General features: G+C 36.2%; 1 protein-coding gene across 2 annotated transcripts in view; it reads right to left on the reverse strand.

Annotated features, from left to right (window-relative positions):
• The window catches only part of GABRG2 (gamma-aminobutyric acid type A receptor subunit gamma2), a 67407-nt gene that overhangs the window by 20888 nt on the left and 18637 nt on the right, over window positions 1-27882 (reverse strand). For both annotated transcript variants that reach the window (XM_065734503.1, XM_065734502.1), the window contains exons 2-6: window positions 22068-22216; window positions 20162-20229; window positions 18993-19213; window positions 14622-14704; window positions 13784-13921 (exon numbers count right to left, since the gene is read on the reverse strand). In XM_065734503.1, coding sequence (XP_065590575.1) covers window positions 13784-13921; window positions 14622-14704; window positions 18993-19213; window positions 20162-20229; window positions 22068-22216 — 659 coding nt within the window. The remainder of the gene's footprint in view (window positions 1-13783; window positions 13922-14621; window positions 14705-18992; window positions 19214-20161; window positions 20230-22067; window positions 22217-27882) is intronic.

A 27882-nucleotide genomic window follows, 5' to 3' on the forward strand; every position in this document is an offset into this window, starting at 1 on the left:
AAAAATTGATGTGGACTGTGGTTAGTTCATATGCTGAGATTGGTCATTCTGGGGACAATATATTCTATTTGGACAATGTAGACATACCTACATATTTAGGTTTGAGACTATTTCATAGAAATTTGGCTCATAGAACTTCATAGCAGAATAAATACTTTGGATTGGTTAGAAAAGTGCCTTTTGAACTACTAGAACGGGAAAGTATTGAAAGAAATCAGTTTCCTAATCTTCAGGATAAGAAACCTGAAAATTTGCTTAATTTGGCTCTGGTGGAGGTACGCATGGTCCAGAAGAGCAGTGCATCTTTCTTTATCTTGCATAGTCTATTCAAGGCATGGAAATTACAGTGTTTTCTGTCTCAGGGGATAACCTGTTGCTTTACCTTCTTTCTGAGCAATTACTATCTCACACAAGACCATTCTCTCCCACATAAGCTGTACTTGTATCTCTGTACATATGAACCTGCTGTATCAGGGAAGGTTGCTCTTACTCATGTCAATGTTTTGGGAAAGTAAACACCTGAATACTCAATTTTTCCAGTAAGGAACATGGAAGAATTTGAGATACGTTTTCTTTTGTGATCATAAGTAGATAAAACAAATTTATTGCTCTAAGAGACTACCAACCTACCTGGAGTGATTTGTTACTTCAAAGTTCACATCTAGAAATATTAAAAATAAAACATTCTGAATTGTATTATTTTTTAATTATTATTTTTTTAATTAAAAATATCACAAATGCATTTGCATTCCAATTTGTGATATTCTACTGAAAAGGCTACAGGGGATGAGTGCTTGAGAGGTAAACAGTGGCAGTCATTCCCCTGCTATCAATTTGCCTGAGGACAATGACTGCACTGTGAACAGATTCCAAATTGTTTCTGGTTTCTTGAGCATTTTGTCTCACAGAAGCCAGGTGCAAACTTTCAGCAATGTGCAAATTAATCTTGTTCTCAATCACATCTAATGTCACAGCAGAAACATACGCTGACAAAAGTAGGTGTTGCAAACTAGTCTAAAGTGTGATTGGTGAGGAAATGGAATGGAAATAACTAGCTCTAACAGAGCAGTTATTGATATGCTAAGAAAGGATATAGCAAATGTCTGGGTATATTTTTAACGTCTTGAGCTTTTTAGGAGGATGTAATTGACATTAGGTAGAAAATAAGATCTGTGGAGGAAGGAAAAAGGAACTGTCAAATCCAGAATCTCTTCAGCTATCAGAGAGCAAAAAGAAATAAAGGCAATGAGCAGAAGAAATTAGGATATGGTTAAAACAGCGAACAAATGTAGAGTTAAAAAGTAGGTATCATGCACTGATACAAGAAACAGAAAAATCATACAAGAAACTGGAAAATGGTAAACAGTGAGACAGTGTTCTCTACTACCCAGCATGAGAATCAGGTCGGCCACAGGTCTGCATGCAACAGGCCTGGTGAGAAGAATGGAGATGAAGAGAATGCTTAGTTTGTAGATCATGTCTCAGAAGAAATAGCTCTGAAAAATGAATAATTTATAACTAGTAGCACTATTTGAAGTCAAAGAGATCAAGCGTAGGATGAAAAAAAAATTCTTTAGAGAGTGCAGATACCATCTTGAAGTTACCAAGCTTTGCAGGGATAAAGGTAGAGCTCCTAGATGTGTGTAATCACACTAGTTCAAATCCTACAAGGTATTTAAATGACTTGCCCTTTTCAAGAGGATACGTTTGAGGATCTATTTATTTCTCAAATAGACATATTCAGGATATCATTCACGGCTACTACAGAACAGTTTCCCTTGGGAGTCCATTCCACATCACAGTGTGAATACCAGCATATTGTGTGTTTTCAAGCCATGAAGTACAAACTCTTAATCTTTTCCAAAATGTGAGGTTATAACATTGTGATTCCTATGGGTTATGTCTTAAAACTTTCCTCTCTTAATGTTTGAAGATGCTACATAGTGTAAAGCTTTTAAAAATGAACTGACAGTACTGGAACTAAAGCACTATGTGGGATACAGAGAAGGTTGCATTTGGAGTGCTGTAGGACCTTCACCTCTGAGTTGACGTTTGCCACGTGGGCTAGACCATACCCTACATATAGGTGTAGAAGTTGCTGGAAGCTAGGTCTCTCTATAAGGTCTCCTAGACTGTTTTCTAGAAAAATAGCTGCTGTCTGTAACTCCATAGAAAGAAAAGGCTGCAACTCAGGCTAAGCACAAGAAAATCTTAAACATGCCTCAGTTACCTAATGTTTTTTTTCGTTTATTTTTCCACGGAGAGTGCTAGCATAAGAGACTTGAGGGATGAGATGTTAGGCTATATGCAGAAACAATACAATGGTCACTTCTTTCTCAATGGGATATCTTCCTACAGAGTACTTCAGATCAGGCTTGAAGTTACTTCCCTTACTACAACAACAAAATAATAAAAATGTAAGCAGTAAGTCCTATTGCTCAGGAAAAAAATATTTACTTTGAAAGAGGTTTATGAGTCTCATGAAAGGGATATAGCTATGGAAATGCCATCTGGTTTCCTTTGGGAAATGATCACTTCCTCACTGCAAGCACAGCATTGCTCTGCCAGAGGCTTCATCAGTAGCAGTCTGACCTATGGATTCAGCTCTGCTAACTCCACGCCGTACTAGTACCTTAATTTTCCTATGTGCATACAACAGCTGGGAGAGCAATTGGAACCCAGAGAGCATTTAAAATACTTCAAAAAAAGCAGAATCAAAAGAAGTCCCTCTTTTTTTTTTTTTAAGACAATTTTTACCATGAAAATGACAGCAGTGTTGTTCTCAAATTGCACCTCAAAGGGTTCCCAGCCACATGAATCTGAAACACTTTTTTTTATTATTATTTGCAATAGTAGAGTAAGTTCAAAAGAAGATGACTGATGGCGTATTTTTGAAAATATGTTGTATGATGTAGTTTCCTTCCTGAAAAGCAAAGTGAATGTTTAGAAGTGTAAACACAAGTGTAACAAAAGTTCTCCAGGCTGCTCTGAGCATGATACAATTTGTTCTTTAGTTGTACTACCTGCTTGTGGACTAAGATTCTACTATAAAAGAAATTAAATCAAAAAGAACAAGTTTTTATCCCTCAAGTTTATATGAATTGTAGTGTTACCATATTAAAAATATTAGTCCTTACTGCCCTTTTCTGAAGGGCTACTTATTCATTTACATTTAGATTTAAGTGATTTCCTACAAGTTTTGTTCTTAGGTAGTTCCTGTGGTACTCCATTCAGATAGGAAAATTAGTAATGATCATACATTTATCTTTGATTTTAGCTAGTAGAGGTGGAATTTTAGCTAGTAGAGGAAGTCACCTCATAATCCTAATCTAGTCTGAAGGGTAGACACTCTATATGAATCACTTTAGCTTGAGTTGAATTTCCTTATCCTCAGAGGTACTTGAGCCAGATATTATTTATTTTCTATTCATTTCTTTTTCTTTGTGACTGTTAGAGAATCTTCATGCAAATGTTCAGTGACTATTTGAATACTGCTATTTCTTTGATTCCACAAGCACTATATACAAGTTGTTTATTTGAACTGAACATAAAATTATTTCCATTATTCAACCTACAAAGATTAGGCTGAAAACTCAGATTTCCAGAAAGTTCCTAGTTGTTTCCTGGTTTCACTTCAATTCCCAATATTCTCATTGTAGCATTTTTGCTCATAGACCTTGAGTCCCATCTGTGGGCTGAAATTAAAATGACTTGTGAAATTTAATTATAAATGAAACAAAGAGTGAATAGACATTTTTTTAGAGTCTCAACACTGATATTGTTTAAGCTCTTTGGAAAATGAAGAGATGCATATTACCTTTTATCCTGTTCCTGTAAGAGAAATCAAGGCTATGCTATCTCAGGACCTCCACTTTTAGAATTCTGAACACACTGATCAATTGTGATCATTAAGCCAGAAGTTGCAAGGTGTAAAAACACATGTAGAGGGATTGTAGAGGCTGTCATGTAATGCTGCAGTGCTTTCCTCGCCATCAACTGCTCCATACGTTTCTCCTCCCAAGAAAGGTTAAAGCATGAATTTGGTTCTCATCTGACTCCAGAGAAACTGAGAACACCTGTGAGGAATGCTGAAAAAGCTAAGTTGGCATTTACATGTTCATTAGACAGTAGGGAATTCTGCCACAAGATCCAGATTTGTATGAAATAAGCCTTCTGCTCACAGAACTACTCATTTTTCATTTTTAATTCTCCATATGTAAAATCTCCTATCATGCTGTGAAATGAAAATCCATTCTAAACTTTTCAGGAGGTGACCACAAGAAAGAGGGTAGGCCAGAAGGAAAGAGATAAGAAGTGGAGGTTTTTCCACCCCAGCATTACATCTGGGATGTGGCTAATCCTGATGGGTTCCAAATCTGACAAGCTCAGCAGGGATGTCTGCTTGGATAGTTTTGTAGTGAATTGGTTTGGAATGTAATGTCCGGGAGCTGTGGTAGCTATTCTGCAAGGACAAAATGATTTATTCCACTGTGTGGAACTGGTGTTAGCACATCTAATGACATGGGTTATTGTAGATCCACCAGCTGGTAGGATGCTCAGTGATAGTCTCCATCATTGACAAGGTCTGAAACAGTGCTACCATGATGGATGAGACAATGTTCTGATATGAATTTTCTTTTCCTCTCCAGGATTGGAGGGTATCACAGTGCCTTTACATTCTGGGGTATGGCTGGGATTGGATCTCCACACGTGAAATGAGCTATTTCATGAGGTGGCAGAAATATTATATTTCCATATTCCAGAATTCAGAAGGTTGATGTTTTCCTTTTTCTTCTCTGATGTATAGATACATAATTAGTTTTGCCTACTTTTAAAACATTCTCCCAACAAAGTTCTCTGCTATGTGCATGCTATCTAATTGAAGGCTATCACAGATTTCCTATACTCATGCTTGAAAGTTTTCCTGCAGCACTGCTACATCTAGTCATTCTGTTTTTAAAAATTGTTTTTAAATAATAATAAGCAATATTAAATTAATTGATTTTCTTCAAAATTGAGATTTTTCCAGAATGAAGACAAATGGTGTTTTGCATGAACCCTCATTTTATAGCTCAGACCCTTAGCTCTATTACAAACAGCAGGAGAGTGATAGTGTGCTCTAATAAGTTATCCTAATAAGTTATTTATTTAAGTTAAGAGATACAGTTCCAAGTCATGGTTGCTTTATTTCACGATTTTTGTCTCTCGATTATTTCTAGCAGCTCTGTTCCAGTTTGCTACAGTAATACACACACACACTAAAATATATTAGTGCATGAAAAGAGTGGTAGAAATCATTTGGAATTTCCATTTTATTTTATTATTTTATTTTATTAACTGTTAATAGATAACAGTAGAAAATAAGAAGTTGCTACTAGTTATTTTGTGACTATGTTTTTGTATTTTGCACAACTAGAGAAGAAATGTTAAAGTCAAATAGTTACTGCTGTCTATAATTTGAATGGGCAAGATACAGAGTTACTGTAGGTATTTGAGCTGTGCAAGAGTTGTTTTTTTGTTGGTTTTTTTTTTTTTAACCCACACATTCACAGAATGTAAGCAACGCCCTATGGCTATTGTTACTAATATAGTACAACTCTACTTCATCTTCAAACTCAGCTTTTAAAGGGAAGTAATGATGAGCTACGGTCAACAAGAACACATGATTTATAATGAAGTTGTGGGGTTTTAAAATAATTTTCTTCATATAGAACCATATACAAGAACAAAAAGCAATTTAATAATGAGCTTCATGGTCATTTCTAGTCACTAGCATCAAGGCACAGAAAGGGTGTTGTGATACTTTACGCATTAAGTCTTGAAAAATATTTTAAGATTCTTCTATGTAGGTCATGAGACAAGAAAGTATTGTTACATAAATTTTATCCTGCAGCTCTTTGGCTTTAATTATGCAGTCTTCTTGAAAATAGCAAAGAGCTCACTTAATAGACTGTATCACATTTTGAGATAAGTGCCATATTTATAGCTTCTGTAACGTACATCAAAATGAGGACAATTACGCCTTGTTTAAAAAGGCAATGTTGAAGCTTGCTATTGACAATTAAGAATTTATTTCAACAATTAAAATGAGGGAGTTAATGCTTATAAAAATCGATAATGACAAATATTTGAGAGCTACTGACATGCTCACTGTTACTGTGCTATGTTTCTCTTTGAGAATATGTTGTTAATACAAAACTGTTAAATGGTATTGCATACCATATGTATCTAAAAATATAAACAAAACCCTTATTTTCATAAGGTACTGCAGAGTGTTCCCAGTTTTTACATAGTACACACATTTTCTTTTACCACTTTAGTCTGTTTTCTTTTTGTTTCTCCTTTTCTATTTAATGTAAAAAAAAAATCTATGCTGTCTTTAAATGTAGTAGTTTTATGTTAGCTTCATTTTATTTTTCAAGTCAGATATTTGGCTGAGTTTGATTATTATTTAACTCCTAGCAAAGCATCTGACTCTGATAGTTCTGATAGTTGTGTATAAAACCTTGCACATATCTTTTCCAATCAGACTTACATTTACATCTATTCAAACACAGTGACAACCTCCCCAAACTAAACAATATTTTAGATATGTAGGTTGCTGAGATTGCAACATAATCATGTGAGACTAAGAAGCTCAAATGTGAGCTTACTAACTGAAGGGACCTAGCTGTGCAAGCACAGCCTTGGAAACAAATGTTTTTTTTATTTAGGACACGTATGTGCCCAAGGCAAATCCAAACTTATTTCAAATAAGTTATCCCTACACTGTACATGAACATTAAACTGTCATCACCTTCAAACATCCTTCCTGAATTTGTTTCTCTGAAACAAATTTTGGGCAGAAAGATAATGAGGAATTTGAGACCAAAGGAAATAATTAGAAAGAAATTATCTTAAAATCATTGGACTACAGATGTATTTATTTAACACGAAAAGGGACTAGAAGTGAAGCATCAGACTGAAAATCAAGCACCAGTGCTATGCTGACCAATTTGCAGGTTACCAGAATTACTTTGATGCTACCATTGAAAGACTGGGACACCCATTAAACCTATAATTTATTACAGCATGGCTCAAACTTTAATTATTCAAATAACATAATAAAACATTCATTTAAGTCAATAATTAAAATATGCATGTTCACTATGACAAAAACTTCTAAAAATGTTTAATATTCATTTATCCTATTGCTAAAATAATTGGAAGTACACATTTTTTTCTTTAACTGCTAAGCTATCCCACAATTCATAATAATTAGATTTAACATCAGTTGTAGAGTGGAATTACAATGATTTTCACTTGTGATATTGAAAAAGTTTCCATGAATGCTAATCAGTAGATGGAATGTGATGATTTCATTACCAAACAGAAATTAAAAAGAGACCTGATATGCTAATATTCTTTGTGTCTCAGGTTCATTAGTACTCTCGTAAACATAGTCATAGTTATATTAGAGGCATTGCGTAGATTTTTGTACTGAGTTATTTTCAGGAAATCCTTTGAGAGGATCACTCCATTAATTCACTTATTTTGTGATAAAATTAAAAAAAAAATGTAACATCACCATAATTGGCATCAAATTTTTCTGTTAAAAAAAAGTTGCTAAAGCTCCTAATTATTTTCCTATTCTTAAATGGACTATTATTTTCCTTAAATGCATTTTTCTTTATATCCACAAAATTTTGTTTCTTGAAGATCAGTCTTGTCTTTAGCATCCGTGTTTTTGTGATTACATTGCATTTAGTTTAGTTGAAATGCTTGTTTCATGCTATCCCTTATTCTCTGATTCATTCTATATTAATCCTTTATCTCCTTACCTGACCTTTCTATAGCTCAGTTTACATTGGAGCAAACCATGCTTTAGCATATGGGAAAGACAGTTTTTGTCAGAAAGATAAACGACCCTCAAGAGGCTTTGTTCAGTCGAGAGGTCAAGAGGTTTCAGGCTCCAACAACCCTTTTCTTCAGCGACAGTCTTTGCTGGCTGACTCAATTGACATTAATGAGCCATGGAAAAACAGGGAGCAAAAGACCTGAATTTCTGTCACTGGAATGTTTAGAATGCTCTAAACTCTTCTCAAAAGGTTAAAAAAAATCATCTATGAGACTTTCAACTATAATACGTTGGATCCATCTTTTGGGTGTATGTTTTGTGTTAAATTCCCTTCCAACTTGCCTATACTGCTAAGGTGCCATGGATCTTCATATTGATTTGCTGTCACGGGGATGCGTCCATAGTTATTATAGAAACAGCTATGAACCAGATGATGAAAAGAGAAGCATTTGAATGGGTCGAGAAAGCAGAAAGACAACTGTGTAGATATCGTTAGGTCTTTCAAAATGCTACCAAGCAGCTGGTGCAGTAAAAGAGTTGCCACTGAAGTTGGCTTGAATCCTTCCCATCCACTCCAGGAGCAGGCTCTCTCTCTCATCTGCTGTGGCCCAGTTTCACAGAAGGCCTTCAGCTCAGCCCTGTCTTCGTGTCTGTCTCACACATATGATATGGGGATAAATAGATATAAGGTGTTCTGATTTTCCAGTTCTGAAAATGTGCATGTGCATAGATTTTGGTTGTCTAATAGGAAGGAAGCAAAAAGCTTGCTTAAAGAATTAGCTTGTTTATGCAGTCATATGAATTAATTTATGAATACCCATTTGCCACACAATTAACCAACTTGGATGAGAAAATGCGAAGTATATAACAGTTTTGGGAGGGAAGGAGGGAATTGTATTACATCTCTACTCTGAAGGTGTGACTCTGAGAAACAGGCTATTTTCAGTACTTTACAACATCGTAACCTTAGCAAAAGTTCTAAGTTGGTATGATTTGATGAATTGCTGAGCAGATATGAATTATCTGGTACATCTGAGTAAAGTTTGTTATTTACAATCATAGTAAATAGCATGCATGGTTGAAAAGCCAAATGCAGGGACTGGTATCTTGTGCCTGGTCACTGGATCAATATCTTTAAACAGTGAGTTTGTCAGTTTTCAGACAAACATTCTCCCTGACAATGCCATATGCTATAATTAGCACATATTGGAATCTAGAGCAGTTTTAAACTACTTCTAAGCACAGTGGAAATTTGTGTATGGCCATTTTTTAATGCCAGATCTCTTTCCCATCAGAGGGAAATATCTTAGTATATTTTATGCACCTGTCATACCATATCTTGACTGTATGAAAAAATATGTGAAAGGGCTCCTGTTCTTTTGGAGTGCTGTGAGACCGTGTGCCTGCCAGCAGTTCAGTTCATTAATACTGCACTAAGATAAAATATAAAAGCCTGTAAATTTATCCTCTTCCATGAAATAATAGCCTTGACCACATTTTTTTAGATAAAACAGAAAGCAGACCCACATCTATTTATGTAGCTAAATATATGCATAATAAGATAAATATTTAATTACCAATTTTACACTGTTTATCAGTTATGAGCAATAAAAATCTCTGTTGCACTGCTCTGGTTACCTCTTCAAAACACAGAACAGAAAGAAAAATGCAATTTATAGATGTTGGCTTATGAAGTCATGGGTCCTGTGCAGCTTGTTGAATTGCTGTTTATTGCTTATTTTTACAACACTTGTGTATCTAATTAAAAGTTTAGGGCTTGGGCTGTAACTAAGGAATATACAATATCTAGTCTAAAAAAAACCCAAAACTGCTCAGTCACGGAACTGAACTGGGAATGCCAGAAGTTCCATCTCTCCTGCATACTAGCACATTCACAGACAGTTTTGCATGGTACAGTAGTCAGTAACACAACATCCATTCCAAAGCACTGAATGATCAGTAAAACTATCTTTCATGCAGTAATTTTATGAAATTTGTTGAAATTTCTTGATGCAAAGCTTTTTGAGATACAAGATAGTTCTCTCCTCCTGGTCTGAGGTAGGATCACTGCATTTACAGACTGTCTCATACTTGTTTCATAAACCCTCTGGTTTTAGTATTTCTACTACCTCCCTAAATAGTATGTGCCAGTGTTGATTATTATTATGGTTTATGAAGAGTTGTTTTACATTCCTGAAAGAGTTGTTTCATTCCTGATGCTAATTAGCTTATATATTTTTTCTAAACTTAAGTGAAGAATGAGTTCATTTTATCACCAATTATACCCGTTTCCAGACCAGCTCCATCCTTCCAAATATCCCATAGGTCATGTTTTCTAAATCCTTTACTTACTACCCTTTTTTGTGCTTCCTTTTTTTTCTTAAAATGTTTTACATAAAAGTAAATGCAACAACTATTTGGCATTGACTTTTCATATAGCAGAACTGTTAATATTTAACGTACATTTATATCCTGGGCCTTGCATCCACAAAAGAAACTTTCTTTGTAACAGTATCCCATTCTATGTCTTAACATGGTTTTTGACTATTGCAGCCCTCAGACTCTTTTTCCATTCTTTTTTCTCCTCTCTCCCTTTTTCCTTATAAATGACTGCCCTGTCATAAGATATATTTTTCCATCTTCAATAAGCTTGTGTTGCTCTATATATCCAATTCAAATGAAGAAGAGTTCTTGTTTTCACTTTAAAAACTATTTTATGTCTGGTTCTTAGACTTTTAGATTCAGTGTGGATTAAGAATACAAAACAAATGAGGTGGGAAAACAGTCCAGCAAGTGCATTGCTTTTCTTAGCAGTTCCCATTACTATTGACAGTGGATTCCTCTGGCTAAGACATAGTTTATTGCTTGGTCTGTGACTTTTGAAAAACATTAGAGTCACATTAGAATGTTCTGTGGGGAGATAAACAAGCGGACAACTCTGAATGGCTCGCTTCAGATACGATAAACAGACAGGATAGTTTGTCTTTTCCAGTTTGCCTTGTTTTTCCATCTTCGTCATATTCTGACAGGATTTTCTAACCGACAGGTAGTCCATCCAATCCTACAGAGCTTACACTCAAAACAGTTTTTATTTGCTTCTGCCCATAACTCAGCACAGACCTCAAATATTCAGCTCAGGCATGACAGAAATAGAGGTATCAGGGTTTTCAAAAACCAAGTCTCACCATCCTTTCTGATTTTCTATTTTTGCTCCAGTCATTAAGCTAGCATAGCCCTCAAGGACTAGAATGTGTTAGTCACTGGTAAACCTGAAGCCAGAACCAAAAGGTTTTCTTTTTTAAAATGGAGTAAGTAAAGTTATGGAAAATTTACCCTGCTTTCTCAAATCTCTGGATACTATCCCTAGGCTCCTCCTGATTTACATCTGTTCAATCTCTAAACTCTAACTTGTCCTTCTTGTGTTTGGATTTTACTAATTTCTGCTGTCAGCTACAATAAGTTAGGAGGAAGAGCTGTGGATAGTATAGTCTCTTAAAGCATTGAAGTGGGACTACCATCAGTTTTTACTAAACTCCATTATCCACAGTGCTGCAGTTAGTTACATAAAGGGTCATGTCTGGTTTTGGTTATGCGGGCATTCAAACTTTTAACTTGTGTACTCAGGGTGCACATAGGTTGCAAGTATATCTCAAAGCTTGGAATATTTTTCCTGTCTTTTATTTTTGTGAAATTGTTTAAAATGTGTGTATGTTAGAATAATTACAGGTAGATAATTGTTTGGGCTGAGGAATATTGAGCTCAGTGCAGCTCCCAGCATGCTAATGAGAACTTAGGTAATAACGAACATTCTCTGGGCCCTGCCAGCTATATCACAATAGCTGTGGGGGGTAGACCATATTAATGACCATCTCTATTTTAATTTTTGTAATTTTTCCCATTTTCTAATTATTTAGATTCTGTACCTGGATCAAAATCAAATCTAATTTTCTTGCCCATTTATGACTATGCTACCCAAAGGATCAGGGAAACTCAAATATGTGACAACCGCAGTAGAAGAAGCACAGACTAGTTCTCTTAAGTATTTTACTCAGCATATCTTTAAAGTAGCTCAGGGAGCTGAGTACCTTTCATGAGTATTTTTTAGTATCTGAGTGATTAGAGTGACTTTTTGCTTCTTTGAAGGGCATGCTAACTGGTAATTACTTTTTTTGTTTAAAAGGTGTGGTGTCTTGTGAAAATTACTGATGCAACATTACAGTAATACTCCAAGTTAGTACTACAGGCTTTAATGGCTATTCCCTGAAATAAATTTTAACTTTGCATGGGAAAAAATTGTGTGTGTGTGTGTTTGTGTGCTTTACTACTTAATTCCCAGGATGTGCTCACTGCACAATAGCAGATTATTAGGGAGTGCTTTTGATTGACCAGTGCAAGATGTGGATCTGAAGCTTGTAGCATATTAAAATTTTACTGCTTTCTATTTCTGACCAAATTAGAGAATGAGTCAAGCAAAGAAAGAAATAAAAAAGCAAATGGCAGAAACTTGAGTTATTGTTGAAGCAAAGCTAGTGTTTGCACCTGAGCAGGATAAGACCTCAGTGGCTTACTGCTGCTTTTTGTGCTGTGATTGCTGCAGGGGCAGGCTGAGGTGAGATGCATTGTTGATTATTGTTTGTATTTTTGCTTTGAAAGCAACTCCAACATGTCATGTCTTATGGTAGTTATTAGCAGCTATGGCTCCATACACACAAGTGCTATCTTGTCCTCTTTTGCACCTTTATTTCCCTGGGAAAATGAGAAAGGTCAAATGCTTTCCTAAATAGCTGACTAAATATTTCCCTCAGCTAAAATGGCAGAAGATGCCATAAGGCAAATGTGGCTACAGCTGGGAGGCTTCATTTCATTTTTGCCCTGCTCATAAGACTAAACATGTCACTGGTGCTTAATATCCAGTGACTCAGGAGTTTGGAGCTGAATTAATTCTCAAACTCTTTGTTTGCACTCCAGTGTAATGCACAGCAGGCTGCTCTGAGCTCTAGTGCAGCTCACTTGCCTTTTGAATATAACAGAGATGCTGACCTTTTAGAAAGAATTGTGTTATTCTTTCCAATGGATGGGGATATTTCTGAGGTCAGACTAAACACAGATGTCTGAATTTGAATTAATATATTTGCCAAAGCAATAAAATCAGGTGAAAATCAAAAGCAATCTGAAAGAAAAAATGCTTTCATTAAAGTAAGGAATAAAAGACAAGGGATATCATGATGTACATGAACATTAAAATGTGATTCTTCTTTGCATCCTTTCTCATATTCACTGATTTCCTTTCTACTGACAAATAAAACAATATTTATGTCTAGAAGAATGTACTTTCCTGCAAAGCTAGCAGGATTCAAATTGCCATTTTTATTAAAAGCAGAGTCTTTCTTTATTATTTTAAATTCCATTACTTGTTTCCAAGGAGATAAAAATATGCAGGAAAATCATCTGAGATTCCAGCTTGCAAGGCTGTTTTCTTTCCCGAGAGCTGAATATGCTCTGTTTTAATGAGCAAAATATACTTGGATCTGCTGTAGTAAAGACCCTGGGTCTTTGGATTTCATTTCTGCCCAGGTCAACTTTCTGCTTGTGAGTGTTGGGAACAGTACTATTATATATTCAAACCAGTATCAGATTATTACTTTGTGTCTCAGCTGTGCTGTTTCCTATGCTGATGTAGTCTAGGAAGTTCCTTTGCCCACCCATCCCTTACAGTAGTGGCTGTCTTCTGCCCGTGCCTGGTATTTCATAAGCTCAAGACATGAATGGATAGCAGTTGGAAACTTTTCTTCCTGTGAGTTCCTCTTTGGAAATACTAAACCCTGGATGGTTCCTTATGTTCTGGCAATTGCCAGTGTCAAGTTCCAAATAGTAAGAGATTTCCTTCTTAGTTTCCTTCAGTAAAATTGTAGAAAGAAAATATGGTAAATAGATCAGTTGTCTTACCTGATGTAGTCTTCACCACCTCAGTTGTATTTCTTAATCCGGTAAAGGAGAACTGGTAGAGCCTCCAGGACCTGGTATCTCCCACCTCCACTGAGCTGCGCTTCCATTGGTAAATGATCTCTTCCCTTGGGTAACCATCTTATTGCAATGGAAAATACAGAATGCTTTGTTTCATAGTCATTGCTAGGATTTTAATGTACTCTGGGGAGTAAAAATACTATTTTCTATTTCTGAAAGAAACTGGAGAAGCATATCGCAAGTAAATTTATATATATATATACATATATATTTTCCCCTCAAGTTATTTAGTTGTGCCTTTTACTTAATGTAACATTTTAACTATTATAAATTAAAATATCATTTGAGGTGCTTTTTTTAAGATAGAATTTTCTACTTTTTTGTACTTAATAGGATGCAGTTTTGCCCATCTGTTTGTTAAGGCCAAACCTCTTCAGCTGGACCCAGTATTCACTCTTTGTCTCAAACACAAAATTCAAACTCTTCACTCCAACTACTGATAGTAAAGCACCCATGCGCAAAGAGAAAGTATCAGGCCAATGCTGAAGGTAAAACATTTTACTTTCATGCTAAAATTTAAGCATAAATATTAATTGCAAGAATTCTAGAAGTCAGATAATTTAGGAATATTATGTAAAAGTGATATTTGTGCACATATACGATTCCTACACTTCAAAATAAATTCAAAATAAAACTGAAAACCATTGCATTATGTTTAGCAAAAACATAGCCTTAACTGACTCTTAAGTATATAAATAGAAGTTTTTCATAAGTAGTTAGCATGGGTCAGGAAAGAGCTATTTCTAAGCACATTACTTACAGCTTGAAAATTCCAGGGGGCAGGAATGGGCATCCATTGGGAAGTTGTGTAACTGTAGCTGACACTCAGCATCAATTGTCAGTCTGAGGAGGAGATCAGGTATACAGAGCATACATGAGAAACCTGTACTAAAAGCTTCATAATGGCAAGCAAAACAAGACTGTTATTAGCATGGAACCTGAGTATGAAATATGCATACATACAATGAGTATAGAAAGGAAAATTAAACTGATATGTATGTATTAATTTAGTTATTCCAAACATAGAAGACATTGTGCTTTTTAGTAATTAGTGTTTTGTTTTTAGTTAATTGTCCCTTACTACCTACATTCTGGACTGTATAGTAGAATAAGATATTAAAAGTACTGTAATTATGCATCTGAAGCAGTATTACTCATGAGTAACAAATCCCTCAGTAAATACACAGGTCTTCTCATGAGCAGTAGCTAATCTCTGTGTCACAACATAGCAAAGTGCACTAGGGAAATGTATTTTACAGAAAAAAAAATACTTTTCAAGAAGTAATTGTTAGGAGTCCAAATTCAGGCATCTGCCTCCAAGATAGCCATCTCAGCTATCTTCACCTCTAGTTGAAAGAAAGGTACTCTGGGGATACACTTAATTTGATTCCAAAATAGACATCTAAATTAAATCTGAAGAGGAATGCACCAGAAACATTTTTCTCTCTACTGAATATCAGGAAAATCTCAGTGATATCTCAAGTGGTGTAGGTGCTTAATCAGGCAGACACATGTACTTTTAGAAATCCAAAATTAAATGAGATGCATCCCCTGATTTGCCTGCTAAAAACTCCATCATTTTTCATTTAACTAGGCTACACGTAGCCCTAGCCATGCATGAGCTGCATTATACTTGGATTATAAGTAACTAAGCAGCAGAGGAGAAGGCTTTGAAAAGGAGGGAGGAGGTGAGAGAGAGGAAAAAGCAGTGATGTTTATTTGCTCCTCGAGTCTCTATGAAAACTACAGATTTCTCTTGTTAGCTGCTGTTTCCTTGGTGTCCAGATGAGCAGCTCTGTGAGCTGGACGTGCTTTCTGGTGGCTGTGTGTAGTTGCTATGCTCAGATGTCTCCCTGAATCTCATACTGTGGTGTGCAGAGGGATGCTATGGCTGCTAGTCAACAGGTTAATTACATTAAAAAGAAAATTTTCTTCATTACGAATTTAAGAACAAATCTCCTTTCTCTTGAGTCTAAAGGAAGTTGTGACCATGACACAGAAAGAGAGCTGATTCCTTGTACTAAGTACATTGTCCATTCTCTTTTCTATCATCTTCATTTCTATCATCTTCAGTTCATTTGAAGGTAATCATAGTATAGATTCAAAAACAACCAACCAACCAACCAAACAAACAAAAAAAAACAGCAATGTTTTGTTTTTTTTCAGTACTGCCTTTTCTATGACAAATATTTCTCTTCAGAAAATGAATAGATTTCATCACACTTTTTTTAATGGCTTGAGAGCAGCCCTGAGAAGGATTTGGGGTGCCAGTTGATGAAAGACTCAGCATGAATTGGCAATTTGAGCTTGCAGGCCCAGAAAGCCAACCATATCCTGGGCTACAAGAAGAAAGCATGACCAGCATGTTGAGGGACGTGATTCTGCCCCTCTGCTCTGCTTTGCTCTCGTGAGACTGCACCTGGAGTACTGCATCCAGTTCTGTGGCCCCCAACACAAAAAGGACATAGAGGTTTTGGAGCAGATCCAGAGCAGGGATAGGCTGAGAGAACTGGGGCTTTTCAGCCTGGAGAAGAGAAGGCTCTGAAGAGGCCTTCAAGTACCTGAAGGGAGCCAACAGGAAAGATAGGGAGGGGCTTTTTGTAAGGGCATGTAGCGACAGGACAAGGGAAATGGCTTTAAACTGATAGAGGGTAGATTTGGACCAGATGTTAGGAAGAAATTCTTTACTATGAGGGTGGTGAGACACTGGAACAGGTTGCATTTCTTCCTATCCCATCATTGGATATCTCTTAGAGTTTATCTCTGCCTTCTTTATATCCTCCATCATTTACACACATTGGTAAGAACTCCCTGAGCCTTTTCCAGGTTGAACATACCCAGCTACCTCAGCCTTACCCTATATGTCTCATACTTGAAACCACTTCATTTTGTAGTGCCCTTGACTGGACTCACTCCAGTGAGCTAATCTCTCATACTGAGGAGCCCAGCACTGGGCACAGCAGTCCAGGTGTATCTCACCAGAGCTGGACAGAGGACGAGGATCATCTCCATCAACTTGCTGGCAACGTTCTTCCCAATCAAGCCCAGGATGCTGTTGGTCTTTGCTGCAAGGACGCTTTGCCGGCCTGTGGTAAATGGGCTGTCCACAAGGATCCTAATTTCCTGCAAGGTGTTTTTCAGCTGTTTGGCTCCCTATCTACTCTGATGCATGACTATTCCTCTGCTGTTACAGAACTTCATACTTTCTTGTGCTAAACTCCATCAGAGTCATCTTGGCCCATCTCTCCAGTATCTCATGGATACCCTGGTGCTGGGATTTCTGAAAGTTGGTCTTAGCAGTAAAGTCTGAGGCAAAGAAGGCATTGTGTACCTTGACCTTTTCTGTGTTCTTTGAGACCAGATCCTCATTCCCATTCAGTGGTATGACCACACTTTTCCTAATCTTTCTTCTGCTTAGGATCCATACATAGAGACTCTTAGTGCTTTCCTGTCCATCACTGAATTCAATTTCAGTTGAATTTTGGCTTTCCTAACCCTGTATCTGGGTGCTTGGGCAGTGTCTCTATATTCCTCCTGCTTCCAGCTCTTGTATGTTTTCTTTTCATGTTTGAGTTTTGTCAGGAGCTTTGTGTTGATCCATGCAGACCTGCTTGCTTGATTTTTTGCTTGTCAGGATAGACTGCTCTCAGTCTTAGGAAAAGGAAATGAGAAAATCAACCACCTCTCTCAGACAGAATCCCAGATCTGCAATGATACTACCACATTTCCCTTCTGGATTAAAACAGGTTGAATCCATACCGGTGTTTGCTGTGACTCACTAGAGAAACCAGGCATACATAAGTATTTGATACAACTGTAAGTTATATCAGGTATATCTCATTCTAATGAGGGAAACTGAGAGGTTTGAAGAGAAAGGTGACAAAGTCTAAAGAGACAGTAGTGTAGCTAAGTCTAATTTAACATTTCAAAAGTTGATCTAGGATCTTCTTTGTCAGGCTTACTTTGATTTACCTTGGATTTCAATTCCAGCCATTCTCTTATCTCTTTTGGTGATGCAGTGTGTAATGAATGTAAAATAACTACAAAATAAAACTCCTGTTTGTAATTCAAATGTTTGCAACATTAAAAGGTTGTTTTAAGGAAAGCTTCAAATGATTCATTAAAATGCTAATGAACACACTTTTCTGCTATTTTTTTTTTAACTCAATGAAACAAGAGCAGAAAATCAAAATCACTTTGTAAAAATAGTCAGAAACTAAGATGGTCTGGTGGTTTTTTATTATGCCTAACATTTTTGATTCTGTACTCTCCTTTTAAATTATAAATTCTCTTGAACAAATACCATCTTTTTCTATACTTTACGTAGGTCCAACTACTATACCACATTAGAAAAATAAAAAATAAAAAACATACTTATGACTTCCACATTTAGGAAATATATTATAACTGAGTATATATTATTTAAATTACTACACATTCCATATGTAACATTGAAATGTAGGTATGCATGTAAATTAATTATTTAAAAGATTTATAAAAGTCTCAAAATAAAAATTATCAAGGCAGATGAGAAATCTGAAGACAGGTTTTTCAAATTTGGATTCATGGAAATTTTAGTCAAACAGAGCTGTGAGTTTGACCTAAACTGTAAATGTCCAATGATAAAATGATGCTACTTTTTTCATAATATATTTGAGGAATGAAATATTTTGTAAGGGTGAAGCATTGTATATCTAAAAAGAAATCAGTTCTGAGTATGAGGCCTCTGCTGCATATAATACCTCACTTAAAACATCTCTTTGATTCAAGGATAATTCAGATTCATTACTTTAACCCAAAACAATGTTAAAAGTCAATATAGACCAAACCACTGGTAAACAACAAAACACATGAGAATGAATTACTTTAACCATGCTTATATTCTTTTCAGTATAGAAATATAACTATTTTGAGAGCATGACAGTAAAATCTATAAGTAGAAATGAAACTATTTTACTGTGTCAATATCAAATAAATTGCATGCAAATAATATATTCTAAATATGTCCCCTCTTCAGGGTTGCACATATAAGGGAAAAACATTATGCAATGACATCAAGTGAACTGAATTCACAAAACCCATCTTTCAGGCTTTCCGTTGAGAAACTGAAATTAAAGTCAGGTGTAAATACCTCAGTGTGTACAACACTCTGCCGTCATTCCAGATCCTGAGCATCCTGTTAGGAGTTGTTATCCAATGAGCATCAGCCTTCTTGGAATTCCGGAAAAATGTATCAGGTATCCAGATCTTCCCAACCATGTTGCTGTTTAATCTGAGCACTTTTATAGTGCTGTTGAACTTCAGACGTCTGTCATACCACGTTTGGGCGAAAAATATATCAATTGTATATTCCTGTTGTGTTAACCAGAAATACTGATGAAAACACAGCACTCAGCATTTTACATTAGTCCTGACATACCTTCCTTAACTTCATAGAAAAAAAAAGTGAAATATAGAAGATGACGATACTCGAACTGATAAAAACATTTTTAATAATTTTTTTCAGAGGGTTTCTTACCAAAGATAATTGTTTAAAAAATATTTATGTCATTATTTTCCTATTGACAAATTGATCTACATTAAAATGGAGTTATGCATGTACTGTACATATTTTGTATCCCCATGCCTCAACTCACACCTGATTTGTTAGAGAACAATTACTTACTCCCTTGGACCTAGGACAGTTAAGATGGCAGCTGATTTGACTGTCTCTATTGGCTGTGACTGCCAGTTAAAGTCAAAGTGGTGAAGTCTCACTTACCCTGACATTCACCAGGTAGCCAGTAGCTGCAAAGGGAACTGCAGAATGCAGAAGAGTAATCTGAGATTTCTTTCTGCACATTAAAACTACAAGAATGAAGTGAGTAGGCATTGTGCTGCTAATGCTAGACCAATTTCCATTAGCTATATGAAGATATAATTAAAGTTTGCTCTTAGAATCTATGTTTTTCCCTTTTATCTCTCAGTGGACAAAGCGGTACTATCACTGCTGAATGCTTTCGCTTGTCTTTGTAGTAATCTGGAAACTCAGTCCCATAGGAACTGATCTGCCATAAAACAGTGTAGAATACAGCACACAGATGTGTGAAGATATGTTAAAATTATTATTATTCACAGTTCAGTTTGTTGTCCTGTCCAGATTCATAGTTCGTGTAGTCCTCACATCTTCAATAACGAGATTTGAAAATAATTGATGTATAACACAACATTAGAACTAATGGTAACCTTGTAATGTCAAAAATGATGGAGGCTTTGCAACAAACTGAACACTGTAGAAAAGTGTGGCAATCGTTTACCTACCATATTGATAGCATTCACTGGCCCAATGCTGTTCACATACATGTCAGTGTGAATTACTGTTGGTTTAACTGTAAGAGAAAAAAGAATCACTATTATGAGCGAAGTTCACAATCAACTGCAGAAGTCAAAAAAAAAAAAAAAGGAAAAGATTGTTTTAATAACTCTGTTGTATAGCTGTGAATGCCTCACATTTAAATGTGCAGATAGAATAAATATAATTTTACAGCAACATGTCCAGGTTGAAATAAGTTGAACAAACTTTGAGATAAATTATTATATAATATCTATCAGATATATAATTCTATCAGAACAAATTCTCTTATTTTATGATAAATACACAGTAGTAAATAAAACAAATACAGATACCTGTGTCATTACTTTAGTGAGTCATATCTGATGGAGAGTATGTGTATTTTGTGTCAAATCACAGCAACGCATCTGACAAAACACTATCAACAAAAGTAAATTTATTCCTCACACAAAATGTTGCATCACTCATTGAACATTACTATGCTGAAAGCAATGTGACTGCTGTTGCCTGCAGAGATGGCAGTAAATAAGTGACAATCTCATGAACCCCAAATAGTATTAATACTCAAAGCTCTAAAAGAGGAAATAAAACCAGTTGTTAGATTAATTTATTTTGAAATTACTCTACTTTAGCTTTATTATTTCTCACGCACCTTGACTAAAACAATTTTATTTGTTTTCCCAGATGCTTGTTATGTATACTTAATTTCTCTCAGCTGTCTAATGTCTTAGAGAGAATAAGGCAAATTCCTCTGTTAATTTAGACTACATACGTGTACAATGTATGTTGGTTTATAAGCCTATATAAACTTGTTAAAAGAGGTTTCTTTCACTAACCTGGCTGTTGTCTGTGTTCCTTTGCCTATCTCATCTGTGAATTCTCTTTTTGTTTTACCATAACCTTACTACTTCCATATCCTCTTCTACAGACATAACTGTCTGTTCAGTCTAATTCCCATTTGCTCAAGCACCCTTATCTCTCAGGTCCCTAAGTAATCAATGGGGAGGAAGGTCCCTGTAAAAGTCGTTTCGGTTCAAATGAGATTTCCCTTATGGGTCTGAGCTTGAGTCTATATACATGCACAAGTTGTGGGGGAAATCTAGGGAAATTAAGTTAATCTACTTGATTGCATTTATCTTTTGTGAAACCTTCCTGAGTCACTTCTTGCTCTGCTGTGCAATGATCCAAGGGACTGACATAGAGCTGTGTCAGTGGAGGGTCAGGTTGGATATTAGGAAAATGTTGGTTACCAGAGGGTGGTTAGGCTTCCTAGGACAGTGGTTGCTGGAGTTCAAGAAGCACTCGTGGATAGAGTTTGCATTTGGGGTTGTTCTGTGTGGAGCCAGGAGCTGGTCTTGATCCTTGTGGGACCCTTCCAGCTGAGGATATTCTGACGTTTCATGGTTCTAAACTGCATCAGCCAATTCAGACCTATTACTGTCAGAGTCTCCATGTGTCCACCACATCAAACCATGCAAGGATCAGACTGCATTATCTTTACTTGGGCCTTACTTTCCACTATATATATTTTTTTGGTTCTCTAACAACCTCTCTTAATTACACAGAGAAGAAAAAATTCTTCTTAATTCCCCAGAAGTTAAAATTCCAAACTTCCTGTGCAGGTGCACGATTGCATGTGTCCTGATTCAGCAAATCACAACAGTCTTATTAGCTGTTTCAGGAGAGATTTAGGAATCTTAAAAATGTATGCAAATTTGCAAAATCACAGCTTGTTTTCATGTCACTGATATTTTACTATCTCTTATTTTGTTTTCATACTTTAAACAGATTCTGTTCCTGTGCAGTATAATGTTGTATGAAAATGATTTCACTTCACTGCTTAATCCAATTTAGACTTAAAGAAAACCAACCTACCTCCTATATCAGGTCTTAACTTGTTGTCATATCCTTCCAGCAAGCCATTTAAAATAAGAGTGACATCACTCTCATGGACTTTGGGTGTCAAAACCCAAGTCTTATTTGAAGTGTAATCTTCGTAATCATCATCTCCCTTTTGGGTGGAACTGTTAAAGACATAAAAATGAAGAAATTGAAAGCCTTGAAAAGTAAGATTTGCGAGCAAACTCTCTGGAGACAATACATTTTTCAGATTTTAATAGTATTGTACAAAACATTGAAAAGTAGCCTGCTTTATAAATAGAGACTCACTGTAAAGATCACACGTTACAGCTGAGGTTACAGTTCACTTTAGCAAAATCTCCTTTTAATACGACTGAGCTCATACTCTGTTTGAAGTATCAGTGCTTATCACCTTTGGCATTTCTGTTTTTCCTCTCACTGACTCAGATGGGACCTATTATAAAACAAATCCAATTGTCATTTAGCTTATGCAACTCTCCACCAAAATATCACTTAGTATGTACACAGTGTTGTTGAATTGCTCTCCTTTGAGATAACAATTTGATGCAACACATTACTGACAAGAACAATAATTAGATTCATTCAGTCACACAGCTTCTCTCCACTCTGATGAACTTGAGCTTATTGTGCATTTGAAAAGTTCAGCATTTGGAAAGTTCAGCATAAATGTTTTCCAGTGTTTTTCATTTTCACTCTTGCTAACCAGAGCACAGAAAGAATAAAAATAGTCCATCTACCATGTATTTTTTTTTCTGCTACTGAGCAGTATGGCAACAGATCTAGTAAATTCAACCTGCTTAGTGCATTAAAAAAGGGAAGTTCAGTACCAGAAACACGTAGGCTAGCCTTAATGGTTGTTGTGCTATTTTGAAATCTGTGCCACCAGTTCCAAAGGAGAAGATAGAATCTAACTTAGAATATGTCATCACCAGCTATGTCAGTGCTTATCAGAACTGAATGGTGCTAGACAGTTGTAAGATTCTTTCTGGCATAATATACCAGTGCCTTCCTTCCCTGACCTTATTCTACGACACAGTTTGAACTCTGCTGGATATGGAAACCCTTAATGAATGTCTTAAGCAAGTGGAGGGAGTTTGGATATGAATGATTAAAAAAATAAGTTCCTATTTGAGACTGATTCTGTACAGTCCCTCCTTAACAGTGCAAGAGTGGGAAAGTGCAGGGAAACAGATTCTTAGGGGGTCTAGAGCTCTTGCTTGGCACATGTGAATGAAAGCAGACACAGCCAATGATGTTCATGGGAGTGATAGTGAAGGAATTTGTAGTCCCATAGTCTAAGAACTCGGTTCTTCTAACGTAGACCTTTGCTCAGCTGGGGCTTTGCGTGTTCCTCACTACAGTGCTCTCTGATGCTTCCAGCTTAGACCTACCCAGCGTGAGTGGTCTGAGGGCTTTTCCCTGTCTTGAGCCTTTGGAACTGTAAGCCAGTGGCACAAATACAGCTTCACTAGGAAAGAGGCTTTCAGTTCTTTGTCCCCAATCTGCACAGCCTATTGAGAAAGAGCCACTGCACTGCTTGGCCTCATCACATAGGACTGCTTTTTTTCCCAGGAGGTGCTGAAGGTACAGTGAACTTGGAACCAGCATGAGACTGTACACAGGACAAAAGCAAGCAGGAACACACAGCATGAATGAGAGAACCAGGCTTGCACTGCATTGAATTGAGCTTGCTAGCAAAGCTACATCAACCTGTGCTTTCATTGCCTGTACTAAATACTGCTGACTGCAGCCTCCAGGCATCACCTAACCCATCATGCATCAGCATCACATCTCTTAGAGCTTTAGCTTTCCAGATCAAACAATAGCAATCCAGCCATTCTCCTCTTGGCAATACAGTCCACAGCCTGTCTGTAGTGTTTTACTGGCAATCAAACTCTGAGCTTTAAATGGCAATTTGCTACATAGTAATCTGCTGGTAATGAAAAACAGGCCAAGATAATTAAATTGGTGAGGGAAATTTGTTTATTCAGCTGTCTGGGGTTCAAAGATCTAATTGCAATTCAAAGGAACATAATTGAAGCAGGGTTCTCCCTCCTGAAGGAAATCCCTCTAAATAGATTCATTGAAAACAGAAAGCACTATGTTATATGTTTTTAGTCTGCAGAGTAAATGAAAATAAAATTGTGATGTATAAAAACCCATACTCTTGTTGTATAACTAGTTAAATATCTCTTCTCCAAGAAGAAATCCTTTTCTAAATGGGAAAGAGAAAATCAAAGACATCCTTTCGCAATGAGAATGAGGCCCTGAATATGAAGGTGCTGCAAAAATGTTCAAAGTGAAGCAGGTAGTAATGGGTCTGGTGTATTGGACATTGTGAAATCAGAAGATGAAAAACCACATGCTTGTCTGGGACATCTCTCAAATCTTGAAGAACCTTATTGAAGAGCAGCCTGCAGGCACTCCATTTCCCTTGGTAGATTTGTAGGAATGCAACAGCTATTTGTTTGCTTATCTGGCGTTCCAAACCATTTTGGCACTCTGAATCTCAAAATGCAACAAATGTTTGATGAGATTAGTGTAGAAGAGAGGGAGGGGAATAGAGCCAATGCAACTAAGGATAAAACCACCGAATTTCATCTTTTAACTGAATTCCAAGTGGATCATAAGTCAACATGGATATCCAATTGCCTAAATGTCTGTCTCTGTAAAATTGCATACCAGACAGAACAATCCGGGGGTGCATCTATATCCAGATGAACAGAATTTTAGCTGTGCAAGTGCCATTAATAGTAATGAAAGTTATAATGGCAAAGCCCTTTTCATCTCCTTAAGACTTTCAGATCAGTCCTTCTGATTATATGGCCTAAATTTTGCAGGAGCTTTTAATATCCAGAACAAATTTGGCAAAGCCGAGATTATACTTAAGTGCACACAGAAATCTGTTTTTGTTTTTGACTACTAGAAGTTTTCGTGTTTAGCAATAGAGGTAAGCAAAGGCACATGTATTTCCCTGTTTGAAGATTACAGTATATTTTTTGAAAGTTAATGTTTTGGACATCGCAATAAAATCTCACTCATTGAGATATTCCTACTTCTCACGTTAGTGTTGTAATAAGATGTGTCCAAGACCAATCTAGGTACACTGTTCCCTATTAGAAAAAGAGACAGTTTAAGGGAATTGGAAAGTGAAACAGAGATTTCATATCATGGAGTAATTAAAGTTGGAAGGTGCTTTTGGAGTTCATCTGGTCCAATCCCTTCTCATTTTGCTACTTGAGATGGCAAGAATTTGCTATGCTTGTAATTACTTAGGTATATAACTACTGTTCAGCCTGAAGTTCAGGGGGGCTCTTTGAATATATCGAATTACTTGAAACTCATAATCACAAAGCAGATAGAGGGCAGAAATGATTAGATGTTAATAAACATTTATTACTTTAGACCAGAAAGTGCATTCCTTTGGACAACAGGAAGCTTTGTGGAGAGGGAACAGCATAAGATTGAGTCTCATTTTTCACTACTTTGTGATAAAATACGTAACGATCTATAAACTGCTAAACTACTGTACAGTTGTACATGAAACTCATGTGTCTGTGAAGTTTTTACCATAGCAGGGTTCAAAAAGTTTCGACTCATGTTTCTTAGCTTCCTCAGTTCCTCACTATACTGATCCCAAATTCTGCATTAAATTGTTAACTGATTTATAACATTTACATGGCTCCTTTGTGAGGCTGTCATTGGTGAAGTGTAACTTTAGCAAAAACTGGGATTAAACAAGCTGAAAGTTTAGATTATCAAGATCTTTGCTAGTGCACATCATCCATATGTTTTTTTCCAGTATCATCTGGACAAAGTTTAATCATTGTTCTTCATTGAGCAATTATCATCTCTTTAGACAGAGCTATGTACTATAGGTAGAAATGTGTCTTCCAACAAGGGATGAAGAACTAATAAAGAGATGCTGTATTTGATTGTCATAGACACTTTAAGACACACCTTAGCATCAAAAGTGTCATTTCTACACTGGAAATATGTTGAAATAGTAGAGGATTAGTTCAGTCACTCTGAGAGGATACTTCTGCTTTGAAATTACTGATGCTTTAGGAAACTCATTTTTTCCATCTTCCTTTCTGAACCTCATCCAGAATACAAAGCAAGCATGCTGGTCAAAGATTTCATTAATGTGCTGATATCCTATCTTCTTAACAGTACAAAGCCACAGCTGTCCACATTACAGTTCTGGAATTCATGCCTCCTTTTAATAGACTCAATATTATGACTTTTTCATTTTTGCTTTTATTTCCCTGAAGTAAGATTGAAAGCTATGTAAAAATAAAAATAAGTTTTTATTTAGCAAATAACAATATTAATGGAATTTAGCTGTCATAAATTAGTATGCTTTGGAGCCCTCTGGCCTAAATTCTTTAGTTCAAAATTCAAATTAAGAGAGGATTATCTTTTTCAGATCCAAATTTATTTAATTGCTAACTTAAAGTTGGTGTTAAAACTTTACAGTCTCTGACGTTCTGTAACATCTGTATATCAAAGACACTCTTATGTAGCTTTCAGAAGCACCATATGTAGTATTTCTTGTACAGACACCACCATTTGTCAGTAAGGATGCACTACAGATCATTTAAAATCTCACTCAACAGCAACAATTTTTCAGACTAAACTGAGAGACAGATTGGGCACATCTTTCTTCATTAGTGAGCAATTGCTCACAAAGTGTATTCCTCTGAAATAAGGTAGATATTTCCTAATCTACAGGATGGTGATTTTCACAACTTGGTGCTGCAGAATTTGAATGATGATATAAACAGTAAAAGGGAAATGATGCTGTTCTCTGAAGCAGAAACCTACCATGATAGCTCAGTCTTTCAGCACTCAGATATGAAGTCATATATTTAATTGGTTAAAATCTCTAGAATGCTGCTGACTTCAATAAAGATATTCTGATTTTTACCTGATGTTGCTCTATATTTAACTTTTCTAAATGTAGAAGATAACAGAGAAGATAACAGGTGTCTGTTATCCCCGCTGGAATCCACTAGCTATTGCATTGCCATTTGCGAGCAGAGTCACAGTGGCCACAAAGTGCCTGAAGAAAAAGATTGCAGCAGTACTGAATAGCCAACAACTAAATAGTTTAACTACAATTAAAATCTATCTGTCAAAAAAAAAATCTGACCAATTTTATCTTTTATGCCAAGTATCTATAGAAGCTACAGATCCTACAGCAAAGATTTAATAAACTACTCACACACACAGTAAATCTCCACTTACAGCACCAAGATTTTCTACCTCTCAGTGAAGGACTGAAACAAAGCTTGCTGGTTTACTTCACAGCATTGTTTAACTTCATGCATAGTCAAGCTAAATCCTGTGCTGTGCATAAAAATTCACCATAATATCTATGTTATACATTATTCATGATGATAAAATGGTCACTGGGAGGGAAGGATGTATTCCATGTTTCCCTACAGATACAAAGACGTGAGGATTCAGTGAATAGTATATTTGCAGATTATAGTGGCTGTGGAAATATGATTGTACCTATCCTCTCTTCTCTTGTATTTTAAGTAAAACTATTTCATTTAAAATAGAAAATGTTTTCACACAGCATTATACCAAATTTTCTCTCTCTGCTTACATCTCTGCTCTCCCATTTGCACGGTTTAAATCCTAAAGTCTTACCTAGGAGCAGACCTCACATAGAATCATCTAGGTTAGAAAAGTTCCTTAAAATCAACAAGTCCAACTACCCACCTAAGACCACAAGTCCACCACTAAACCGTGCCCCTAATGCACTACATCCACACAACACTGCCTCAAGTTTTATAAC

The sequence above is a fragment of the Cyrtonyx montezumae genome, unplaced genomic scaffold, assembly GCF_038088225.1.
Source record: "Cyrtonyx montezumae isolate F1298 unplaced genomic scaffold, pur_monq_1.0 scaffold_18, whole genome shotgun sequence".
Lineage (NCBI taxonomy): Eukaryota > Metazoa > Chordata > Aves > Galliformes > Odontophoridae > Cyrtonyx > Cyrtonyx montezumae.